Genomic DNA, 25,050 nt, shown 5'->3' with positions numbered 1-25,050 from the left:
GTCAGGATGGAAGCTCCTGGGGTTTTTTGGGAAAGGGAGGATTTGGAGGCTGGTTTTATTTGGGAATGAGGGGATTTGGAGGCTGATTTTATTTGGGAAAGGTGGAATTGGAGGCTGATTTTATTTGGGAAAGTGGGAATTTTGAGGCCGGTTTTATTTGGGAAAGGGGGGATTTGGAGGCCGGTTTTATTTGGGAATGAGGGGATTTTGAGGCTGGGTTTATTTGGGAAAGGGGGAATTTTGAGGCTGGTTTTATTTGGGAATGAGGGGATTTGGAGGCTGATTTTATTTGGGAAAGGTGGAATTGGAGGCTGATTTTATTTGGGAAAGTGGGAATTTTGAGGCCGGTTTTATTTGGGAAAGGGGGGATTTGGAGTCCAGTTTTATTTGGGAATGAGGGGATTTTGAGGCTGGGTTTATTTGGGAAAGGGGGAATTTTGAGGCCGGTTTTATTTGGGAATGAGGGGATTTGGAGGTGGGAGCTGCCCCTGGATCACCACTCCTGAGCCTTGATCCAGCCTCAGGTTCACCAATTCTGAGCTTTCTCCAGGAAAATTTGGGATAAACTGCCAACCACAAATGGTTTTATCCAAGAACACGTGAAATTTTCCCGGGAAAACTGCTGGAGGAGGCAAAGAAAGGGCGTGGCATCAGATGGAGCAGCTGGGAATGTTTTTCCTTGGATTTCCCATCCTGGTCCTGCTCCCTGAACAAGGAGCAGCCCTTTCTCCATTCCCAGGTTTTTAAATAGGGAAAGGAGCTCTCCGGACCGATACAAATCCGGCCGTTGGAATGTGATGTGTGCACGGAACCATTTCCATGGGATCTGGGATGGATTTTCCTATAATTATTTATGGATGGACATGGATAAATGCTGGACAGGGCATTCAGGCAGGGAATAGAACCCTAAACCTGTCCCAAATCCCAAATTCCAGCTGCGAATTGGCTCCGTTGCCCTCTTTTTTTAGGGAGGAATTTTTTTCTGCCGGCTCCACCGTCTCCGCCAGGTTTTTCCTTCCCTTTTCCACTCGGTAATATTGGATTAACCCACTTTCCCGGGAGCTGGGGCTGGATTTGCATAATCCCCCCTGCAAGGAGGGACGCGGGAGCGGCCGATGCTCCGGAGCAAATGATGCTCCGAGAAACCTCGTCGGGAACGGGAAGGGCAAAAATATCCCAGCTTTTATTTTTATCCCTGCAAATCCCCCCTTTCTTCCAGGGTTTTTTACCCCTCCTTCCCTCTTGCTCCTTTCCCAGGGAGATTCCTTGGTTTGGGAAGTTGCGTTTTTCATGGAGCATCTCAGGATTTGCCCAATTCCTTCCTGGTTTTAAGTTTTTTCTCCCGTTTTTGCCCCGTCTTGTCTCACTCCTGGACTTTCGCCGCTTCCCGAAGCTCCAGCGGCAGCTCGCGGGTGCTGGAGGTGACGGATGGATCCGGGAGTGCCGGGGCGGATCCGCCGGAGCTGCAGAGTTCTGTTTATTCCGCTTGTAAATCATGGGAATGTGGCTCTGGAGCGCTGGATTGGGGTCACGCAGGGCTCTTCTTTCCCGTGGTTTATTGGACAGGGAGCAGAGGGAGCTCCTGGAGTTGGAGGGATCTGAGCTGCTCCAGGCGGGAAGGGGGAGGGAAAGGGGGAGAGAGGTGGAAAAGTCAATGGCGGCACTTGGGTGGGGAATGGAGGGGGGAATAAACCCTGGGATGGATCCATAACCCTGGAATGCATCTGTAACCCTGGGATGGATCCCTAACCCTGGGATGGATCCATAACCCTGGGATGGATCCACAATCTGTGGGGTGGATCCATAACCCTGGGGTGGATCCGCAAGCCCTGGGATGGATCCACAATCTATGGGATGGATCCGTAACCCGTGGGATGGATCCATAACCCTGGGATGGATCCGTAACCCTGGGACAGATCTGTAACTCGGGGATGGATCCGCAAGCCCTGGGGTGGATCCACGATCGATGAGATGGATCCGTAACCCCTGGGGTGGATCCCTAACCCTAGGATGGATCCATAACCCATGGGATGGATCTGTCACCCCTGGGGTGGATTCACAACCCATGGGAGGGATCTGTAACCATGGGATGGATCCATAACCCATGGGATGGATCCATAACCCTGGGATGGATCCATAACCCATGGGATGGATCCATAACCCTGGGATGGATCCATAACCCCTGTGACGGATCCATAACGCATGGGATGGATCCGTTACCCGTGGGATGGATCTGTAACCCGTGGGGTGGGTCCACAAACCGTGGGATGGATCCATAACCCACGGGATGGGATTATAATTTATGGGATGGATCCATAACCCCTGGGATGGATCCATAACCCTGGGATACATCCATAACCCACAGGATACATCCCTAACCTATGGGACAGATCTGTAACCCTGGAATGGGTGTATAAGCTATGGGATGGATTCATATCCCATGGGATGCATCCATAACCCACAGGATACATCCATAACCCAAAGGATACATCCATAGCCCAGAAGATACATCCATAACCCACAGGATACATCCATAACCCAAAGGATACATCCATAACCCACAGGATACATCCATAATCTATGGGATACATCCATAACCCACAGGATACATCCATAGCCCAAAAGATACATCCATAACCCACAGGATACATCCATAGCCCAAAAGATACATCCATAACCCACAGGATACATCCATAGCCCAAAAGATACATCCATAACCTATGGGATACATCCATAACCCAAAGGATACATCCATAACCCACGGGATACATCCATAACCCATGGGATACATCCATAACCTATGGGATACATCCATAACCCAAAGGATACATCCATAACCCAAAGGATACATCCATAGCCCAAAAGATACATCCATAACCCACAGGATACATCCATAACCCAAAGGATACATCCATAACCCACGGGATACATCCATAATCTATGGGATACATCCATAACCCACAGGATACATCCATAGCCCAAAAGATACATCCATAACCCACAGGATACATCCATAGCCCAAAAGATACATCCATAACCTATGGGATACATCCATAACCCAAAGGATACATCCATAACCCAAAGGATACATCCATAACCTATGGGATACATCCATAACCCACGGGATACATCCATAACCCACAGGATACATCCATAACCTATGGGATACATCCATAACCCAAAGGATACATCCATAACCCAAAGGATACATCCATAACCCATGGGATACATCCATAACCCACGGGATACATCCATAACCCACAGGATGAATCCATAACCCACAGGATGAATCCATAACCCACAGGATGAATCCATAACCCATGGGATACATCCATAACCTATGGGATACATCCATAACCCACAGGATGAATCCATAACCCACAGGATGAATCCATAACCCACAGGATACATCCATAACCCACAGGATACATCCATAACCTATGGGATACATCCATAACCCACAGGATACATCCATAACCCACAGGATACATCCATAACCTATGGGATACATCCATAACCCACAGGATACATCCATAACCCACAGGATGCATCCATAACCCAAAGGATACATCCATAACCTATGGGATACATCCATAACCTATGGGATACATCCATAACCCACAGGATACATCCATAACCCACAGGATACATCCATAACTCCCTGGGCAGGTGTATAACCTGTGGAATGCATCCATAACCCCTCAGGGCACATCCATAACCCATGGGATGCATCCGTAATCCACAGGATACATCCATAACCTATGGGATACATCCATAACCCATGGGATGAATCCATAACCCCTCAGGGCACATCCATAACCCATGGGATGCATCCATAACCCCTCAGGGCACATCCATAACCCACGAGATTCATCCATAACCCACGGGATTCATCCATAACCCACGGGATTCATCCATAACCCACGTTATGAATCCGTATCTCCCGTGTGGGTGATCCCATTGGGATCTGTGCACTCCGAGGCCGAGGAGCCTCTTCCCACAGGTGAAACCCCACAGAGAAGCCCCAGAGTGCAGCCAGCACCCACAATTCCAGCAATTCCCCTGGATTCCTCAGGGTTGAGGGACAGGGAGAGGTTCCTCCCACTGGGAAACCCCTCCGCCGCTGGAATGCAGCCGATTTTAGCATTCCCGGGATGAGCAAAGGGGATTTTTCCCGGAATAAACAGGAACACATCTCACAGGCAGAGGCGTTAATTAACATCCAACAATCCCAACGCCTCCGGAAGGTGTGATGTTCCCGGAAACAGGTGCGAACATGGATCTGCACCTGGAGAGCTCCCGAAAAAGCCTTGGCAGGAGACGGGGGTGGCGGAATCCGTGCAAACGAGCTCGGAGTGAGGCCGGGAAGAGCTGGAGCTGTTCCTTGGCTCCTGGCCCCGGCATCTCCGGGGCTGTGCCGGATCCTGAGGTGAGTCCAGGCATTCCCGAGGTGGCTTCAAGTGGGAATGTCACGTCCAAGTGGGAATGTGGCCGGTGACACCGATAAAGTCCCGGCCTGCAGCAGCACCAGTTCCAAGTGGAGCAGCGGAGCCAAGGGAAGGACACCCAAATTCCAAACCCTTCCCACGCCACCCAGTGCTGCTGGGAATGCCCAGAGCCTCCAAAATTTGGGAATTAGCTCAGGAGGAGACACCAGAATGCCACTTTTTCCCCTCTCGCTCCCAGAAATTCTACATTTTCCAGCCAACCCCACTCAGTCCGAGCCGTGCAGGGATTTCCAACCCCACTTCCCTTCCGGGGACAACTCGACTTTTATGGATGAGAAGGAATTCCCTAAAAATGGAGCAGAGCTGCTGATGGAGAGATTTCCAGCCGGCAGCTCCTGGAGGACTGGTTGGTGCCATCCATCTCCAAGAGGAGAATTTATTTGGAATGCTGTGAATTCCTCATGCTCGGGGAGAAAAGGCTGGGAGCACCCGCAGAATTTATGGAGCTCTTTATTCCCAAGGCCTCACTCTGGCTCCGGAGAGGCAGCAGAAAACAGGGATGTGCCTCCCAAAATTGCACAACTCTCCCATAAAATGTTGATTTGCTCATTCCCGAGGTTTTTGGGATGCTGGAAAAGGGCGGTGGGTGATCCCTTTGGGATGTGGGGCTCATTTTGGGACCAAACCAGCAAGGATTGGGCAAAGGAATCAGCTCCTCTGGATTTTGGGAAGGGGAATGTGGCGCTGGGGGCTCAGAGCAAGGTGAGATTGGTGGTCCGGGAGCCTCGGGATGGGAGGTTGGATTTCAGCTGGATGTGGATTCTCCAGGGAATGGGCAGGAAAAAGCAAAACCAGTTTTCCAGGATAACGAGTTTTTCCTGTGGCTGTGATTTTCCAGGGAATGGGCAGGAAAAAGCAAAACCAGGAGTTTTCCAGGATAATGAGTTTTTCCCGGTGGCTGTGATTCTCCAGGGAATGGGCAGGAAAAAATCTAAATCCAGAGTTTTCCTGGATAACGAGTTTTTCCTGGTGGCTGTGATTTTCCAGGGAATGGGCAGGAAAAAGCCTAAATCCGGAGTTTTCCAGGATAGTGAGTTTTTCCAGGTGGCTGTGATTTTCCAGGGAATGGGCCAGGGAGGCAGGAAAAACCGAAATCCGGAGTTTTCCAGGGCAATGAGTTTTTCCCGGTGGCTCTGACGTGGACACCGCGGACCGCCCCAACACCAGGAGCGCTGCAGCTGCTCCAGGGAATTTTCCCTCTTTCCGGAACAATTGTCCGTTCGCTTGGAGAAAGGGCATCCATCGATCCAGCCCCGGGACACGGAGCCTGGACCAGATCCCAATTCCGGCCCTTTCCAACCCCTCCCAAATCGCTCCCTTCATCCCGCATCCATCACTTCCCAATGGTTTTGGATCCTTTGGGCATCCCAGCAGGAGGCTCTGGGATTTTAATGGATTTCGGGAACAGCGAATGTTCGGGTCAGCATGGAGGGGAGGGCGGGAGCTGCCTCTGGAACAGCCGGGTTTTGTCGGGAATGGCATTTTCCTGGGGTTTACGAATAATGCAGGAAGCAGCCTCGGGCCTGGAATGTGTTCCTGCACCCCTTTTCCCTTTTTTCTGACATTCCTGGATGTGGAGACATCCGTTGGGACCGTAACCGCGTGATGCTGCCCGATTATCCTCCCTTTTTTGGTTCCCAGCAGGCAAAAGTTGGGCTGCAAATTCCTATGGAGCTCCTCTTCCCAAAAAAACCTCCCCCGGGGCATGGATAAAAGGCTGGAATTAGGGCCGATCCCAGGAGAGAGACAATTCCTGAGGGGCCTTTTCCTGGGAGCCGTCAACTCCCTGTGATTCCCTCAGGGATGTGGCTCTTCCCCGGGCTCCGAATCCTAAGGGAATGTGAGGGGTCCCGATTCCAGAGGGTGATTCCGGAGGTGTTTTCCCACTTCTATGCTTGGATAGAGGGGGATTTGGGCCCACATCAGTCCAGATGTGCTGGAAAATCCCATGGCTGCAAATTCCCAATCCATGGGTGCCAACTCCACCATTCCCAGTGCTTCCCACCCTAAAGGAATCCCTAAAATCCCTTTGGATACACAAAGAGCTTCTCCATCCCCGAGCGGCTCCCAGGTTTCTCCTCAAACCCAAAGAAAAGTCAGGAAAAATCCTCAGAAAATTCCCTGGAAAATTCCCCTGGTTCCTGAGGCCAGAGATTTACAACTCCCATCATTTTTCCCACTTTTCTTTATCCCACATCGGTGCCAGGGTGGAATTTCTTTCCCATAAAAGCCTCAGCCTGGGATAATAAACGGGAAGAGGTTTTTTAGTGATGGATTTTTTCCCTCCTTTTCGGCTGCTTTTTGCCATGAAAAAAGTGGGAAAATAGGAAATCGGGAATAACGGCAGAGTTTTGCCCAGGTGTTGGGTGGGGAAATGGGGTCTTGGCCCCAGGAAATGTTGGATTTGGGGATTAAATCCCAAAATCTGCCGCTGCTCCTGGTTTATTTTAAAAATGGGAATTTTAACTGAGGATCTGAGGTGGTTTTGCCCCAAAATTCCCATTTTCCTCCTTATTTTTCCACTAAAACTCCTCCTCAAAAGCAGGGAAGACAAATCCAGAGGTGTTGGGGGACACAGAGAGCAAAAGTCCTAAAAGGAGACGTTTCCCATTTAAAAATGACAATTCCTGGCTGGAAAATGAAGCTGGCGATGGAATAATGGCATGGAAAACATGGATTTTGATTTTCATCTCAGCAGGGGCATCATAAATCCATAAATCCCAGCCTTAAAGGTCCTGGGATTCTATGGAAAAATATGAAAATCGTGATTTAATAGAAGTGGAAATAAAATAGGAATAAAAATAAAATAGAATTAGAAATAAAATAGAAATTGTATAGAAATAGAAATAGAAATAGAAACAGAAATAGAAACAGAAACAGAAATAGAAATAGAAATAGAAATAGAAATAGAAATAGAAATAGAAATAGAAGTAACCCCTAAAAATAAAAATTTTAAATATATATATAATTCTAATTTAAATATTTAAATGTGCTGCATCAAAATATTAAGTTAATTGTATTTACAATATTCACTATAAATATATTAAAATTCAAATCGATTCAAATCTAAATAAATACGAACATATAAAAACGATGTTAAAGTGCAAATAAATATATTCATTTTACTATTAACACTAATACCTCAATCAATGTATTCAAATCCAAAGAAATTTATTCAAATTCTCCCCATAAAACCCCTTTGAAATATTCATCAACGGGCCCAAAATTGCCCAAATTCCCAAACTCGAGACACTGGGATTGTTTCCTGCAGGTCACTGACGGCGGCACCATCAAGCAGAAGATCTTCACCTTCGATGCCATGTTTTCCACCAACTTTTCCCAGATGGAAAACTACCGGAAGCGGGAAGACCTGGTTTACCAATCCACCGTGCGGTGAGTCCCTGTTTCCCGTTTAATTCCAAATTTTAGGAATTTCTTCCCTCTTTTTGGTGCTGTTGAAGAGATTCCAGCAAAACCCGCCCCCCCATCCAAGGGGTGTTCCCATTTTCCTGCTGATCCGCAGGGAAAAAGCGGAAAAATGGGGATTTCTAGAGGTGGGAATGGGCAGAGAAATCCAAAGCTTGGGAAAATCAGGAAAAACAGATCCATATTTATTTCTGAAACAGGCGCGGGATCTTCTCCTTGCTTTTATTCCAAGTGGGAATCACTTCCAGAAATTCCAGGTTTATTCCTGATCCCACACCTGCTCCATTCCTGCTGCTCTAAAACCAACGGTAGAGCTTGGAAAAAAGGTCAGGAGAAGCTTCATCCAAGGGGAAAAAACTGGGATGAAATATTCCTTCCTCCCGGCTTCTTCCCGGCCTCGTTTCCTTGGGAAATGAGAATTTTCTAATTGGATTTTCCCAGCTCGTTTTTCCTGGTGGGAGGTAAGGAAAATTCCAGATGTGGTGGGGGAAAACCGGGATTTCCTCCAGTCATGGGATGTTTTCCATCTGGAAATATCCAGGAACGGCTTGGAAAGGACTGGGCCTGGCTCATCCCATGGGATGAGTGGGTGGGAAGTGGGAAATTCTTCCCAATCCTTTGGAATTTGAAAATTTTTCAGGGATTTTTCTGTTTGGAGAAGGTTTTGGCAGCTCCAGGCAGGAATTTCCCATTCCCTGACTCCGGGGCCGCCTTTCTGGCTTCCCCTTGGATTTGGCCATCGCTCGCCTCCAGCCAGGAACACTGGGAAAATCAGGGAATTAAACCAGATTAAAACATTCCCTGTGCCCACGGTGGGAATTCACGGGATGAGGAATCCAATGTTCCCTGTGCACGGAGAGAGGGATTGGGAACATCCCTGGAATGGGGGACAAGGAATCCAACATTCCCTGTGCATGGAGAGAGGGATTGGGAACATCCCTGGAGCAGGGAACGAGGAATCCAACATTCCCTGTGCACGGAGAGAGGGATCGGGAACATCCCTGGAGCAGGAACAAGGAATCCAACATTCCCTGTGCATGGAGAGAGGGATCGGGAACATCCCTGGAGCAGGAACAAGGAATCCAACATTCCCTGTGCACGGAGCAAGGGATCGGGAGAATCCCTGGAGCAGGGAATGAGGATTCCAACATTCCTTGGTCATGGAACATTTCCCTGACCCGGCGAGGAAAAGCCGAGGATTTTTTGGGCTCCAACGGCTCCGTTTCCCTCCCTTTCCTCGCCCGTTGTAGAACGAATGGAATTTGGGAGCAGAAAATTCCCTCGCCCAAGCACCAGGCACTTGAAAGCCTCCGGAACAGCCGGGAAATCAGGAGATGTCGGTGGGAAAAGGCTTCTCACGCCATCACCTTTTCTTCCAAGGAAAACAGGAACCGGCCTGGGGACAAGGAGATCATTCCCAGGCAGAGCCGGTTTTCCCAATCCTTGCCTTTTTTTGGGAAGTCCCTGCCTGATTTGGGCTCTCCGGAAGAGCTGGAGCAAGCCCGGGAAGGTTTTTGGGGATGGATGGGGCATTTCCCAACCTAAATTTTTCTTCCTGTTCATTCTCCCTTTGTTTTTCCATCTATTTATTCTTTTTTTGGGAATCTTTGCCATGGCTCGGGCACAGCCGGAGCCATCCCAAGGAGCGTTATCCCAGGAGGAGCCGTCCTTATCAGCGTTATCCCGATCCTTATCAGCATTATCCCGGCCTTATCTGCATTATCCCGGTCCTTATCAGCTTTATCCTGAGTGGAGCCGGCCTTATCAGTGTTATCCTGGTCCTTATCAGAGTTATCCCGGGAGACGCTGGATTATCAACGTTTTCCCGCTTCCTTATCAGCGTTTTCCCGGTCCTAATCAGCGTTATCCCGAGTGGAACTGTCCCAGGGATCGTTATCCTGGGAGGAGCCGGCCCTATCAGCGTTTTCCCGCTCCTTATCAGCATTTTCCCAGTCCTTATCAGCGTTATCCCTGGAGGAGCCAGCATTTTCCCAGTCCTTATCAGCATTTTCCCTCTCTTTATCAGCATTTTCCCGCTCCTTATCAGCGTTTTCCCGCTCCTTATCACCCCGGCCTAGGGGCTGCCGGAGCCGCCTCTTTCCATCCCGGTTTGGGGCCGTGAAGAGCAAAACCGGGAGAGATCCAATCCCTCCAATCCCGTTTTTTTTCCCCCCTTCCCTTGATTAAAATCCCACCCTTGTCCTGCAGTGTCGCTTTCTGAATTCCCAAATCCCTTTTTTCCCGCGTTCCCAACTTTGTGGGGCCGGTTATTCCCGGTCTCCCATCCTCGGGAATACCAAACCGATTTGCAGCTCCAAAGGGATCCTTCCGAAAGAGACGGAGCGGGATCAGAGCTGCTCCGAATCGGGAGATTCCCGATCCATGCGTGGATAATCGGAGGCTGGAACAGATGGTGGAGGCGCGCTTGGAAGCGTTGTATCCATGGAAAGGAGGGAATGCTCGCTTCCAGGGGGGCTCCTTGGAGCGGGAAGGCAGCCAGGGGCTGGGAGAAGGGAAAAGTGGAGCCGAAATCACCCCAGAAGGGGAATTTCCCCGGAGCCAGATCTTTAAACTGCTCCATGAGGGAATTTCTCCCATCCTCATGGGATGCATGAGGTGGGATGAGGCTGCCGGAGAGGAGGGATGGATCCCTCGACTGGAAAGCGGGAATGCTGCCAGGCGGAAGGTGGAAATCTGCTGGAAACGCAGGATGAGGCTTCCGGATGGTGGGGTGGGATAACGGTCCCGACTGGAAAGGTGGGATGCTTCCAGCTGGAAAGGTGGGATAATGCTCCTGACTGGAAAGGCCGGATGTTTCCAGCTGGTGGGGTGGGATAACGGTCCCGACTGGAAAGGCGGGATGCTTCCAGCTGGAAAGGTGGGATAATGCTCCTGACTGGAAAGGCCGGATGTTTCCAGCTGGTGGGGTGGGATAACGGTCCCCACTGGAAAGGCGGGATGCTTCCAGCTGGAAAGGTGGGATGACGTTTCCAGCCAGGGAGGTGGGAAGTCATAGACCGGAAAGGCGAGATGGGAGCAGCTGGAGAGGTGGGATGGGATGATGCTGCCTGGAAATGTGGGATGTTCCCAGCTGGAGAGGTGGGATGGGAGGATTCTGCCCGGAAAGGCAGGATGATCCCAGCTGGAAAAGCAGGATGGTGCTGCCAGCCGGGAAGGTGGGATGGTGCCAATGGCGTGGTGGGATGGGATGGTGGCAGCTGGTGAGGCGGGATGGTGCTGCTGACTGGAAAAATGGGATGCTGCTGGCCAAAAAGGTGGGATTCTCTTGTCCAAAAAAGTGGGATTCTCTGGACCAGAAAAATGGGATTCTGGAGATCAGAGTTGTGGGATGCTGAGGATCAGAAAGGTGGGATTCTGAGGACTGGAAAAGTAGGACACTGAGGATGACAAAGGTGGGATGCTACGGAGCAAAAAAGTTGGATACTGAGGACTAGAAAGGTGGGATTCTGGGGATCAGAATTGTGGGATGCCAGGAACCAAAAAAGTGGGATGCTGAGGAGCAGAAATGTGGGATTCTGAGGACCAACAAGGTGGGATTCTCTGGACCAAAAACGTGGGATTCTGGGGACCAAAAAAGAAGGATACTGAGGATGAGAAAGGTGGGATTCCAGGGATCAGAAAGGTGGGATGTTGAGGAGCAAAAAAATGGAATGTTGAGGACCAACACGGTGGGATTGTCTGGTCCAAAAAAGTGGGATGCTGAGGATCAGAAATGTGGGATTCCGAGGATCAGAAATGTGGGGTGTTAAGGACCAGAGAAGTGGGATTCTGGGGACCGGAAAAGTGGGATTCTGGGGACCAGAAAGGTGGGATTCCAGGGATCAGAATTGTGGGATGCCAAGAACCAAAAAAGTGGGATGCTGAGGACCAACATGGTGGGATTGTCTGGTCCAAAAAAGTGGGATGCTGAGGATCAGAAAGGTGGGTTGTTGAGGACCAGAAAAGTGGGATTCTGGGGACCAGAAAAATGGGATTCTGGAGATCAGAGTTGTGGGATGCTGAGGATGAGAAAGGTGGGATTCCAGGGATCAGAATTGTGGGATGTTGAGGATCAAAAAGGTGGGAATCTGAGGAGCAGAAAGGTGGGGTGCTGAGGACCAGAAAGGTAGGATTCCAGAGATCAGAGCTGTGGGACACTGAGGATCAGGAAGGTGGGATTCTGAGGACCAACAAGGTGGGATTCTGGGGACCAAAAAAGCAGGATACTGAGGATGAGAAAGGTGGGATTCTGGGGATCAGAAAGATGGGATGTTGAGGAGCAGAAAGGTGGGGATCTGAGGAGCAGAAAGGTGGGGTGCTGAGGACCAGAAAAGTGGGATTCTGGAGATCAGAGTTGTGGGATGCTGAGGATGAGAAAGGTGGGATTCCAGGGATCAGAGTTGTGGGATGCTGAGGATCAAAAAGGTGGGATGTTGAGGATTGGTAAAGTGGGATGCTGAGGACCAACACGGTGGGATTGTCTGGTCCAAAAAAGTGGGATGCTGAGGATCAGAAAAGTGGGATGCTCTGGAACAAAAAAGTGGGATATTGAGCACCAGAAAGGTGGGATTCTGGGGATCAGAACTGTGGGATGCCAGGGACCAAAAAAGTAGGATAGTGAGGATGAGAAAGGTGGGATTCCAGGGATCAGAAAGGTGGGATGTTGAGGAGCAAAAAATTGGAATGCTGAGGACCAACACGGTGGGATTGCCTGGTCCAAAAAAGTGGGATGCTGAGGATCAGAAATGTGAGATTCCGGGGATCAGAAATGTGGGGTGTTGAGGACCAGAGAAGTGGGATTCTGGGGATCAGAAAGGTGGGATACTCTGGACCAAAAAAGTGGGATTCTGGGGACCAAAAAAGAAGGATACTGAGGATGAGAAAGGTGGGATTCCAGGGATCAGAAAGGTGGGATGTTGAGGAGCAAAAAAATGGAATGTTGAGGACCAACACGGTGGGATTGCCTGGTCCAAAAAAGTGGGATGCTGAGGATCAGAAATGTGGGATTCTGAGGGTCAGAAATGTGGGGTGTTGAGGACCAGAGAAGTGGGATTCTGGGGACCAGAAAAATGGGATTCTGGAGATCAGAGTTGTGGGATGCTGAGGATGAGAAAGGTGGGATTCCAGGGATCAGAATTGTGGGATGTTGAGGATCAAAAAGGTGGGAATCTGAGGAGCAGAAAGGTGGGGTGCTGAGGACCAGAAAGGTAGGATTCCAGAGATCAGAGCTGTGGGACACTGAGGATCAGGAAGGTGGGATTCTGAGGACCAACAAGGTGGGATTCTGAGGACCAAAAATGTGGGATTCTGGGGACCAAAAAAGCAGGATACTGAGGATGAGAAAGGTGGTATTCTGGGGATCAGAAAGATGGGATGTTGAGGAGCAGAAAGGTGGGGATCTGAGGAGCAGAAAGGTGGGGTGCTGAGGACCAGAAAAGTGGGATTCTGGAGATCAGAGTTGTGGGATGTTGAGGATCAAAAAGGTGGGATGTTGAGGATTGGTAAAGTGGGGTGCTGAGGACCAACACGGTGGGATTGTCTGGTCCAAAAAAGTGGGATGCTGAGGATCAGAAAAGTGGGATGCTCTGGAACAAAAAAGTGGGATATTGAGCACCAGAAAGGTGGGATTCTGGGGATCAGAACTGTGGGATGCCAGGGACCAAAAAAGTAGGATAGTGAGGATGAGAAAGGTGGGATTCCAGGGATCAGAAAGGTGGGATGTTGAGGAGCAAAAAAATGGAATGTTGAGGACCAACACGGTGGGATTGCCTGGTCCAAAAAAGTGGGATGCTGAGGATCAGAAAGGTGGGATTCTGGGGATCAGAAAGGTGGGATACTGAGGACCAAAACAGTGGGATTCTGAGGACCAAAAAAGAAGGATAGTGAGGATGAGAAAGGTGGGATTCCAGGGATCAGAAAGGTGGGATGTTGAGGAGCAAAAAAATGGAATGTTGAGGACCAACACGGTTGGATTGTCTGGTCCAAAAAAGTGGGATGCTGAAGATCAGAAATGTGAGATTCCGGGGATCAGAAATGTGGGGTGTTGAGGACCAGAGAAGTGGGATTCTGGGGACCAGAATTGTGGGATTCTGGGGACCAGAAAAATGGGATTCTGGAGATCAGAGTTGTGGGATGCTGAGGATCAGAAAGGTGGGATTCCAGGGATCAGAATTGTGGGATGTTGAGGATCAAAAAGGTGGGAATCTGAGGAGCAGAAAGGTGGGGTGCTGAGGACCAGAAAGGTAGGATTCCGGAGATCAGAGCTGTGGGACACTGAGGATCAGGAAGGTGGGATTCTGAGGACGAACAAGGTGGGATTCTCTGGACCAAAAAAGCAGGATACTGAGGATGAGAAAGGTGGGATTCTGGGGATCAGAAAGATGGGATGTTGAGGAGCAGAAAGGTGGGGACCGGAGGAGCAGAAAGGTGGGGTGCTGAGGACCAGAAAAGTGGGATTCTGGAGATCAGAGTTGTGGGATGCTGAGGATCAGAAATGTGGGGTGTTAAGGATCAGAAAAGTGGGATTCTGGGGACCAGAAAAGTGGGATGTTGAGGATCAAAAAGGTGGGATGTTGAGGATTGGTAAAGTGGGATGCTGAGGACCAACATGGTGGGATTGTCTGGTCCAAAAAAGTGGGATGCTGAGGATCAGAAAAGTGGGATGCTCTGGAACAAAAAAGTGGGATATTGAGCACCAGAAAGGTGGGATTCTGGGGATCAGAATTGTGGGATGCCAGGGACCAAAAAAGTAGGATAGTGAGGATGAGAAAGGTGGGATTCCAGGGATCAGAAAGGTGGGATGTTGAGGAGCAAAAAATTGGAATGCTGAGGACCAACACGGTGGGATTGGCTGGTCCAAAAAAGTGGGATGCTGAGGATCAGAAATGTGGGATTCCGGGGATCAGAAATGTGGGTTGTTGAGGACCAGAAAAGTGGGATTCTGGGGACCAGAAAAGTGGGATTCTGGGGACCAGAAAAATGGGATTCTGGAGATCAGAGTTGTGGGATGCTGAGGATGAGAAAGGTGGGATTCCAGGGATCAGAAAGGTGGGATGTTGAGGAGCAAAAAAATGGAATGTTGAGGACCAACATGGTGGGATTGTCTTGTCCAAAAAAGTGGGATACTGAGGATCAGAAATGTGGGATTCCGTGGATCAGAAATGTGGGGTGTTAGGGACCAGAAAAGTGGGATTCTGGGGATTAGAATTGTGGGATGCCAGGAACCAAAAAAGTGGGATGCTGAGGACCAACACGGTGGGATTGTCTGGTCCAAAAAAGTGGGATGCTGAGGATAAGAAATGTGGGTCGTTGAGCACCAGAAAAGTGGGATTCTGGGGACAGGAAAAGTGGGATGCTGCTGACCAGGGAGCTGGGATGCTGCCCATGAGCGAAGTGACCTCTGTGCAGCCTCCCGAGCATTCCCAGCTCCAGCAGCTCCGATCCTTCAGCACAGCTCCTCCTCTCCCGTTTTCCCCACGTCTATCCAAAGCCTCCGGATAAAAGGCGGATTGATGAGCGCTCCAGGGTCACTTGGAATTTGGGATTTGGGTCACTTGGAATTTGGGATTTGCTGATTTTCCCCCCCTTCCACGTTGCTGTGCTGGGGTGGCCTGGCAGGTCCGGTGCCGAGGTTTTCCGTCGGCGCTCCGTGGTCACGGATTTGTGCCTTTCCCTCCCATCCACGTCTCTTCCAATAACGCGATTCCTTCCCCTCGGAGGAGCTGTCAGTGCCAGTGAATTCCGGCTGCTAAAGCGTTCCCGGCCTCCTCCTGCTGCCTTTGGAGTTATTAGGAGTTTATTGATCCCTGTGCAACGCTGCGGTATCCGGGTGCTGACCGCTGAATCCCACGGGAAAACGGGATGGGGATGGAGTGGTGAGTGCTGTCCCTCCTCCACAGCCTTCCCGAGGTCCGGATTTCGGACAACGGTCCCTACGAGTGCCACGTGGGGATCTACGACCGAGCCACGCGGGAGAAGGTGGTGCTGGCATCCGGGAATGTGTTCCTGAACGTGATGGGTGAGTGTCGGGATCGGGATCACGGGGAAAATGACTGCGGGGTCTCCGGGTGTGGGGACAGCAGGGATTGGGATCGTTCTGCCATCCTCGGGGATGGGGTGGGGATGGGGATGGGCGGGAGGACAAGGATGGGGATGGGGACGGGAATGGGGATGGGGACAGGGATGGGATGGGGATGAGGATGGGGATGGGGATGGGAATGGGAATGGGAATGGGAATGGGGATGGGGATGGGGATGGGGATGGGATGGGGATGGGAATGGGAATGGGATGGGGAATAGGGATGGGGACGGGAATGGGGATGGGAGGGAGGACAAGGATGGGGGTGGGGGTGGGGATGGGATGGGGATGAGGATGGGAATGGGGATGGGAATGGGGATGGGAATGGGGATGGGAATGGGAATGGGATGGGGATGGGGAAAGGGAATGGGGATGGGGATGGGGATGGGATGGGGATGGGGAAGAGGAAGGGGATGGGGATGGGATGGAGGACAAGGATGGGGGTGGGGATGGGATGGGGATGAGGATGGGGATGGGATGGGAATGGGAATGGGAATGGGAATGGGGATGGCGACGGGGACGGGGATGGGAATGGGATGGGGATGGGGAAGGGAATGGGGATGGGTGGGAGGACAAGGATGGGGATGGGAATGGGATGGGGATGGAGGTGGGAATGGGAATGGGAATGGGAACGGGGATAGGAATGGGAATGGGGATGGGAATAGGAATGGGATGGGGATGGGGTCAGGGATGGGGACAAAGATGGGGACGGGCATGAGGGTGAGGATGGTGTGGGGAGGGGCATGAGGATGCCCATAGCGATGGGAATGGGTATGAAGATGGGGATGGGACAAGGACAGGGATAGGGATAGGGATAGGGATAGGAGTAGGGATTGGAAGGAGAATAGGGAATGGGATGAACATGGGGTGTAAAACGGCCATGGGAGTGGGTGCTGGGATTGGAATGGGAATGGAGATGGAAATGGGGACAGGAATGGGAATGGAAAAGGGAATGGAGATGAAAATGAGGACGGGGATGGGGAAGAGGATGCCCATGGGGATGGGGATGAGGATGGGGATGAAGTTGGGGATGGGACAAGGATGGGGGTGAGGACAAAACAAGGAGAGGGACAGGGATTAGGATGGGGAATGGATTGAAAATGGGGATGGGAATGGCAGCAAAGATGGGCACGGGAATGGGGACAAGGATGACAATGGGGATGAGGGAGAGGATAGGGAGGTTGGTGAGGATGAGGATGAGGATGAGGATGAGGATGAGGATGAGGATGAGGATGAGGATGGGACGGGGGTGTTGAGGACTCCATGCTGACCTCCTGCCTCTGCCCCGGCAGCTCCCCCGACGTCCATCTCGGTGCTGGCTGCCGACACCCCGGCACCCTTCAGCCGCTACCAGGCGCAGAACTTCACCCTGGTGTGCGTGGTGTCCGGCGGGAAGCCCGCGCCGCTGGTGAGCTCCGGGCGGGATCATCCCTCCCACGGACACGTGGAATAACCAAACACCCGTCCTCCATAAAATCCACCAGATCCACGTGCTGTTCCACCGGGCAAAGCCCGCTCCCCAGTTCCCATCTTTCCATGGAGACTGCGGGAAGGAGTTCCATCCATAGGGCCGCCGGGGACATCCCCGCCACGCTCACTGTCCCTTTTATCCCCTCCAGGTGTACTTCAAGCGGGACGGGGAGCCCATCGAGGCCACCCCGCTACCGGAGCCGCCGGTCGGTGCCGGGAGCTGGGCCCCCCGCAACCTCCTGCACCGCGACCTGGACGACACCAAGGTGCCGAAATCCCTGGCAGCCGACGGCGAGCTGGGAATGGGAAACCCCTTCCCCACGGCGGATCCGCCGCGGGGGCTGGCGGCCGAGCGGGATTCCGTGACGGAAAGCATTCCCGAGACGGTGGTGAGCCGGGAATTCCCGCGCTGGGTGCACATGGCCGAGCCCATCTATTACTTCCGGCACACGCACGCGCCCGTCAGCGACGGCACCGTCGAGGCCCGGGCCACCCTCACGTGGACCCTGAACCCCCAGATCGACAACGAGGCCCTGTTCAGCTGCGAGGTCAAGCACCCGGCGCTCTCCATGCCCATGCAGTCCGAGGTCACGCTCGGTAAGCCAAGGGATTTGGGCCTTTTCCTGGGTTTTTGGCACATTTGTCATTTTTTGGGAATATTTTTCCATTTTTTTCTTAGCTTTCTCCTTTTCATTTTTTAGTTTTTGTCTCCATTTTTTGGCGCTTCCCCCCCCCCATTTTTTGGCTTTTTTTCCCTTTTTTTGGCTTTTTTTCCCATTGTTGGCCTTTGTCGCGGGTTCGATTTGCAACCGGGCGGAAACACCAATTTAGTGTAGTGGTTTGGTCCAAAATACTCATTACTGTTTATCTGCTGTGAGATAAGAATTAGGAGAAATGCAAAGCAGGCACCAAACTTGAAAGAATATAAAGAAGTTTATTAACAACTCTAAAAGAGGGAAGAAAAAAAATTATACCACCTTCAGAACTCTCCTCCTCCCCCCACCTTCCTCCCTTCTCCCACTGACAATGTGAAAAAACAACCCTTAAGATGTTCAGTCTGTTTACCACTTCCATAATAACCTTGTTTAGTCCATTTAGAAAGAGAAGTCTCTTCTTGCTCATGCTATGAAAACATTATCACAATGAGACAGCCGCCCACTTCCAAATATTGTTCAGTCCATTTAGGAAGAGGAGTCTCTCTGCCTGCGTGTGAGTCCTTTCCCCTGACTTGCAGCTTTTCCCGCAACTGCTTTCGAGGGTCCACTCTTGAAGTTTCTTGGGGTACAATTTTAAGGTTGAGCCGTTCAGAAACAAAACCAGAGGCCCTTCTCCTTCCCTGGGAGCAAAGGGTCTTCATCATCTTCATCATTAAGACTATCTCTGGGAGCATCTCTAGGTACTGAGGTTTTCTCCTTTCCCATTTGGAGCAAAAGTCCTCATCTGGTTCATCTCTCCTTGTTCAAACTTCTCACGAAATTACAGCTGCGTCAGCATCTGCCTATCTCAGCGCAGGTGCTTTTGCTTACGAGTTGAACACTCCACCCCCCAGATCTTCATGAAATTACAACAGGATACTCTGATATATCATAGCTTCACAACAGAATTTCAGCTTTAAGCATCTCCTCTCTCTCTTCCCTCAGGTTTTCAGCTCTTCACAGCAGTAAAAGGGTTAATCTCACCTCGGCCTTGCAGCTTTGCAGCTGGAATGTTGAATTTTCCTTATCGCAGTGGAGAGGGGGGAGAGCCGAGCCGCTCCGGCTGCCCACGGCAAGGCAGTGGGGGGGGTTCCACGGCTGGAACAGGTCCATGGCTCCAGGATGGTCGTGGCCCGGCCCGGCCTGGCCCAAGCAGGGCCTGGCTGGGCCCGCTGGCCCCCACACGGGGCCTGCAGCCACCTGTGCCAGCACCGGAAACGAGAGAGAGCTTGGAGGGGGAGTTTGCCTATTCTTAAGTGTGGATCACAGAGGCGGTCACAACTTTAAGTGGCTTAGAGAATTGTCCATATTCAAACTGGCCAGCTGATAGGTTCTATCAGTTCCCAGAGGAAACTGTAAGCACCCCTTAGCAAGGACGTCCCTCCCGGGACTATGCTTGCTAACCTATGACATTTTCCCCATTTTTTGACTTTTCCCCCCTATTTGTTTGCTTGTTTTTCATTTGTTTTCCTTTTTTGCTTTTCATTTTTTGGCTTTTCGTTCCATTTTTTTGCCTTCTTTCCCTTTTTTGCTTTTTCTCTTTTTTTTGGCTTCTTTGAGAATTTGTTTTCCTTTATCCTTTCATTTTTTTGGCTTTTTTTTTCCCCATTTTTTGCCCATTTTTTCCATTTTTTCCAATTTTTTTCCTTTTTTCTCATTTTTTGCCCTTTTTCCTCAATTTTTGCCCTTTTCCCCATTTTTTGGCTTTCCCCCCATTTTTGGCCTTTTTTTTGGCTTTTTTTCCCATTTTTTATGACCTTTTCCCCAATTCTTTTTTTTTTTTTTGCTTTTAATTCCACTTTTTTTTTTTTTTTTTGCTTTCCTCGCACTCATTTTTCTCTCCTTTTGTCCTTTTCCTTTTCTTTTGGGGGTTCACGTGGGGATCACATGGGGCTGCATCAGGATAGAGGTGGTGATGCCAAGGCTCCACAAAAGTTGGGATGAGAGGAGGGAATTTTGGGCATCCATCAGGCAGGAGAAGGGATTTTCCCGGTGTTTATGCCCCCCCCTCCCAGCCACGGGTGATGTTTAGGGTGGGGTTTGTGGGATAAAAAGGGATTTTTGGGGAATCTGTGTCGGGATGAGCAGGAAGGGGGTGTTGGCCATGAGGAGTGCCACCTCCACCTGTCCCAGTCCCAGGAGATCCAAGGACATCCCATGACCCTTGTGACCCTTGTTGGCCATCACAAAGCTCATCCCAGTGGGAATTGCCAGGCAGGGAATTCCCAGGTTGGCTCCTGCCTGTGAGGCTGGCGAGGTCCCAGCTGTGAGAGGGGGATGGGATTGAAGCCAGGGAATTTGGCTCCCCACATTCCCAGGCCGCTGGAAGAGCAGAAGCTCCTCAGGTGACCATGGGATCCAGGGAATTGGGTCTTTCTCCACCTGGGGCTCCCCTGCCCTCTCCTGGCTCCCGTTGGAAGAGGCAGAGCTCTCCACAAGGGTTTTCCAGCCTCAGGACACTCCTCTGGAAAGGCTCTCCCAGCCTAGAGCCAGGTGGAGCAGCCTGAGCTTTGCTCCTGGCCAAGTGGAGCACTTGGCTCCTCATCATCTCCTGGAGAGCTTCTCCTCCTTGGCTTCCCGATGTCTCCTCATTAAATCATCCAAAACCTACGGAAATCCTGCATTTTCCCACCTTCTGGAGCTCAGCGGGTTTAGATCTGAGGCTGAGACCTCGTGGTTTTGCTGCTCTTGCCCAGGAGGTCCAAGACCTGGATTAGCAAAGCTCAGCCCATGTTGTCCCCTGTCCCCAAATCCAGGGCTCTCCTTGTCCCTGGAGGTGTCTCTGCAGCTCCACTCCTGTTTTTTGGGCACCATCCCAGCAGATCCTCGTATATCCATAGTATAAACACATACACTATAAATGAATATAAAATATATATTCCCAAGATAAGATATTCCCAAGAAAAGTTGCATTAAACCCAACACCAGCCCCTTCCCTCGCTCCCCAAAGCTGCCTTTTGGTCTCGTGGTGGGATCATCTTCAGCCCATCCCGCCCGGTCCTGCTCCAGAGGGCCAGATCCCACATGGATAGAGCAATCCATGACGGGGCTGTGGGGTGTCCAGGAAGAGCATCCCGGGCAGGGATGGCCATTCCAAAGGCAAGTGTCCACCACTACAGCTCTCCAGTGGCTCCTTGTCTCTCTGTGTCGTGCCGGGGTCGTGTCCGGGTTCATTTTGTCCCATCCATGACAAAGCTTGGATGGACAAAGGGTGACAAACCCAAAGCACAACCTCCCTCCTGCCCATTTCCCCTTCTCCTCCCATGAAAGTCCAGGCAGCTCCAGGGATGTCCCATCCCACTCCTGGCCCAGCAGGGACATCCACAGAAGCCCAGGTGGAAGCAGGAGCAGACCCTGCGTGGTGTCCGTCCCTCAGAGCAGATGAGCATCCCGAGTCTGGCATGGGAAAAGGGATTCCCTGGTTTTTCCCTGCTCTCCGCGGGATTTTGTGCCAGCCAGGCTTTGGGGTTGTCTCCAGTGCGAATGGCACCTGGGTGGGACTCACCAAGGTCACGTTTTTCGGGAATGCTTCTCTGACGTGTCCATCTCCGTGGCTTCAAACCAGCCTGATCCTTCTTGGCCACTTTTTTCCAGCAGAGAAGGGCTTGGTTGGGAAATAACTCCTTCCCATCAATCCATCCCATCCCAGCCATCCATCAGCCTCACACTTCTCCCGTTCTCCCGCCCCGGGGGGTCCTTCCCTCCCCGTCCATCCATCATTCCGGTGTCACTCAGCCTGGCCATCCATCACCAAGCTGTCACCCCCCGGGCTGCCACCCCTCACCGGGATCATCCATCAAAGCCTCGTTAACCCCGCCAAGGGCACTCCCAGCACCGGGAATGTCGAGTGGTGCTGACGGCTCTTCCCGTCCCCTTCCCGTGCAGTTGCTCCCAAGGGCCCGAAGATCACGATGACCCCGACGAGGGCCCACGTGGGGGACACCGTGCGGATCCTGGTGCAGGGCTTCCAGGTCAGCATTCCCCCGGCTGCGGGGTCCAACGGACAGCCGCCATCCGAGGCTTTATGGGCTTGGCTTGGTGGCCTTGGTGGCGTCACCGTCCCTATGTTGGGATGGGTTGGCCGAAGTTGTGGCGGTTCCATCCTGGAAGTGTCCAAGGGCAGGTTGGGTGGGGCTTGGAGTAACCTGGGATAGTGGAAGGTGTCCCTGCCTGTCACAGGGGGTGGGATGGGATGAGCTTAAAAGGTCCCTTCTAACCCAAGCCCAGACCCAGACCCAAACGTGGACTCAAACCCAAACCTAAACTCAAACTCAAACCTAAACCCAACCCCAAAATCAAACCCAAACCTAAACCCAAACCCAAACTCAAGCCCAAACTCAAACTCAAACCCAAACTCAAACCCAAACACAAACCCAAATGCAGGCTCAAACACAAACTGAATCCTAAACCCAAACTCACTCAGACTCAAACCTAAACCCTAACTCAAACTCAAACCCAAACTCAAGCCCAAACCTAAACCCAGACCCAAACTCAAACCCAAGCCCAGACCCAAACTCAAACCCAAACCCAGACCCAAACTCAAACCCAAACCCAGATGCAGACTCAAACCCAAACTGAATCCCAAGCCCAAACTCACTCAGACTCAAACCTCAACCCAAACCCAAATTCAGACCCAGACCCAAACTCAACCCCAACCCCAGATGCAGACTCAAACACAAACTGAATCCCAAACCCAAACCCAGACCCAAACTCAAACCCAAACCCAGACCCAAACCCAAACTCAAACCCAAACCCAGAGGCAGACTCAAACACAAACTGAATCCCAAACCCAGACCCAAACTCCAACCCAAACCCAGACCCAACCCCAAACTCAACCCCAACCCCAGATGCAGACTCAAATACAAACTGAATCCCAAACCCAAACCCAGACCCAAACTCCAACCCAAACCCAGACCCAAACCCAAACTCAAACCCAAACCCAGTGGCAGACTCAAACACAAACTGAATCCCAAACCCAGACCCAAACTCCAACCCAAACCCAGACCCAACCCCAAACTCAACCCCAACCCCAGATGCAGACTCAAATACAAACTGAATCCCAAACCCAAACTCAGACCCAAACTCAAACCCAGATGCAGACTCAAATCCAAACTGAATCCCAAAATCGAACCTAAACTCAAATCCAAACCCAGATGCAGACTCAAACACAGACTGAATCCCAAACCCAAACCCAGACCCAAACTCAACCCCAAGCCGGATTTGATGATTTAATCTCCAGCTTTGCTCCCTCCCCTCTCCCTCTCGCCCCGTCCCTCTCCCCGCAGAACGAGGTGTTCCCGGAGCCGCTGTTCACCTGGACGCGGGTGGGCAGCCGGCTCCTGGACGGCAGCGCGGAGCACGACGGGAAGGAGCTGGTGCTGGAGCGGGTCCCGGCCGAGCTCAACGGCTCCATGTACCGCTGCACCGCCCAGAACCCGCTGGGCTCCACCGACACCCACACGCGCCTCATCGTCTTCGGTACGGCGACGCCGCGGCCGCACCGCGCCCTCCACGGCTCCCCACTCGGCCTCTCCCCCCTAAAATTGTCTCTCGGCTCTTTGTTTCCCCATAGAAAACCCGAATATTCCCAGAGGACCAGAAGACTCCAACGGTGAGTGGTGCTGGTGGCGCCGGGATTTCCATGGGAATGCTCGGGGACGGAAGGGCTGTGCATGGAGGGTCCGGCCTTGCCTTGGCCCAGACCCTGGGCCACCTCTTCTTGCTTTGTCCCAATCCCGTCCCATCCCTCCTTGCCTCATTCCAAGCCCTTTCCCATCCCTCCCTTGCCTCATTCGAAGCCCTTTCCCATCCCTCCTTGCCTCATCCCAAGCCCTTTCAATCCCTCCTCGCCTCATTCCAAGCCCTTTCAATCCCTCCTTGTCTCATCCCAAGCCCTTTCTCATCCCTCCCTTGCCTCATTCCAAGCCCTTTCCCATCCCTCCTTGTCTCATTCCAAGCCCTTTCCCATCCCTCCCTTGCCTCATTCCAAGCTCTTTCTCATCCCTCCTTGTCTCATCTCAAGCCCTTTCGATCCCTCCTCACCTCATTCCAAGCCCTTTCTCATCCCTCCTCGCCTCATTTCAAGCCCTTTCCCATCCCTCCTTGCCTCATTCCAAGCCCTTTCAATCCCTCCTTGCCTCATTCCAAGCCATTTCCCCTCCCTCCTTGCCTCATTCCAGGCCTTTTCCCATCTCTCCTCACCTCATTCCAAGCCCTTTTCCACCTCTCCTCACCTCACCCCAAGCCCAAGCCCACTCCTCCTTGCCCCCTTCCAAATCCTTTCCCATCTCTCCTCGCCTCATTCCCAGTCCTTTCCCCTCTCCTCACCTCGTTCCATGCCCTCTCCTGTGTCCTCAGGGATATTCTCACACCAAAAGTGACCCCACAGATGCTCCCACCCCGTCCCTCACCCCCACCCGACCCCACCCAACCCCCAGACCCAGTTTAGGTGGGGGGGGTCCCCCTCCAAAACTTTGGTGCCCCCATCCTGCTCCAAACCTGGTGTCAGGAAGTGGCTCCATGAACTCCTGATCCCTTTTTCCCTCCTCTCCAGGTTCACTTCCCAGCCACTGCGGCTTCAGATTCGTTTTGGCGCTCACCCTAACAGTGATCCTGGAGCTCACGTGAAGCTTCGCCACCTCCTCCTCCTCCTCCATCCGGCTCCTCCTGGCATTCCCAACTCCGGCCATCGGCTCTCCCGCTCTTTTTTTTCTATACTCTCGACAGTCTCGGTCTCTTTCCGTGTCTTGGCTTCTTCAGACAATTGAATTAAAGGGAAAAAGGAAAACCTCTTCTGGGAGAAGGTTGTAACTCATGTTTTACCTGTGCTGGGATTCCCAGCTCCGTCTCGGGGTTCCCAGCTCCGTCTTGGGGTT

General features: G+C 51.7%; 1 protein-coding gene across 1 annotated transcript in view; it reads left to right on the top strand.

Annotated features, from left to right (window-relative positions):
- IGSF21 (immunoglobin superfamily member 21) overlaps positions 1-24,802 on the top strand; it is a gene marked incomplete at both ends in the record, with an annotated part of 49,617 nt that extends 24,815 nt beyond the window's left edge. Inside the window, 8 exons of the mRNA XM_082295935.1 lie at positions 7,780-7,901; positions 15,833-15,951; positions 17,303-17,418; positions 17,630-18,077; positions 22,061-22,146; positions 23,461-23,653; positions 23,748-23,786; positions 24,729-24,802. Of these exons, the coding sequence (XP_082152061.1) occupies positions 7,780-7,901; positions 15,833-15,951; positions 17,303-17,418; positions 17,630-18,077; positions 22,061-22,146; positions 23,461-23,653; positions 23,748-23,786; positions 24,729-24,802 (1,197 nt within the window). The remainder of the gene's footprint in view (positions 1-7,779; positions 7,902-15,832; positions 15,952-17,302; positions 17,419-17,629; positions 18,078-22,060; positions 22,147-23,460; positions 23,654-23,747; positions 23,787-24,728) is intronic.
- Positions 24,803-25,050: the final 248 nt, after the last annotated feature.

Source organism: Coloeus monedula, assembly GCF_965178545.1.
Source record: "Coloeus monedula genome assembly, chromosome: 22".
Classification (NCBI taxonomy): Eukaryota; Metazoa; Chordata; class Aves; order Passeriformes; family Corvidae; genus Coloeus; species Coloeus monedula.
Note: the sequence above shows the minus strand (reverse complement) of the source record. Positions and strands in the feature narration are given on the sequence as shown.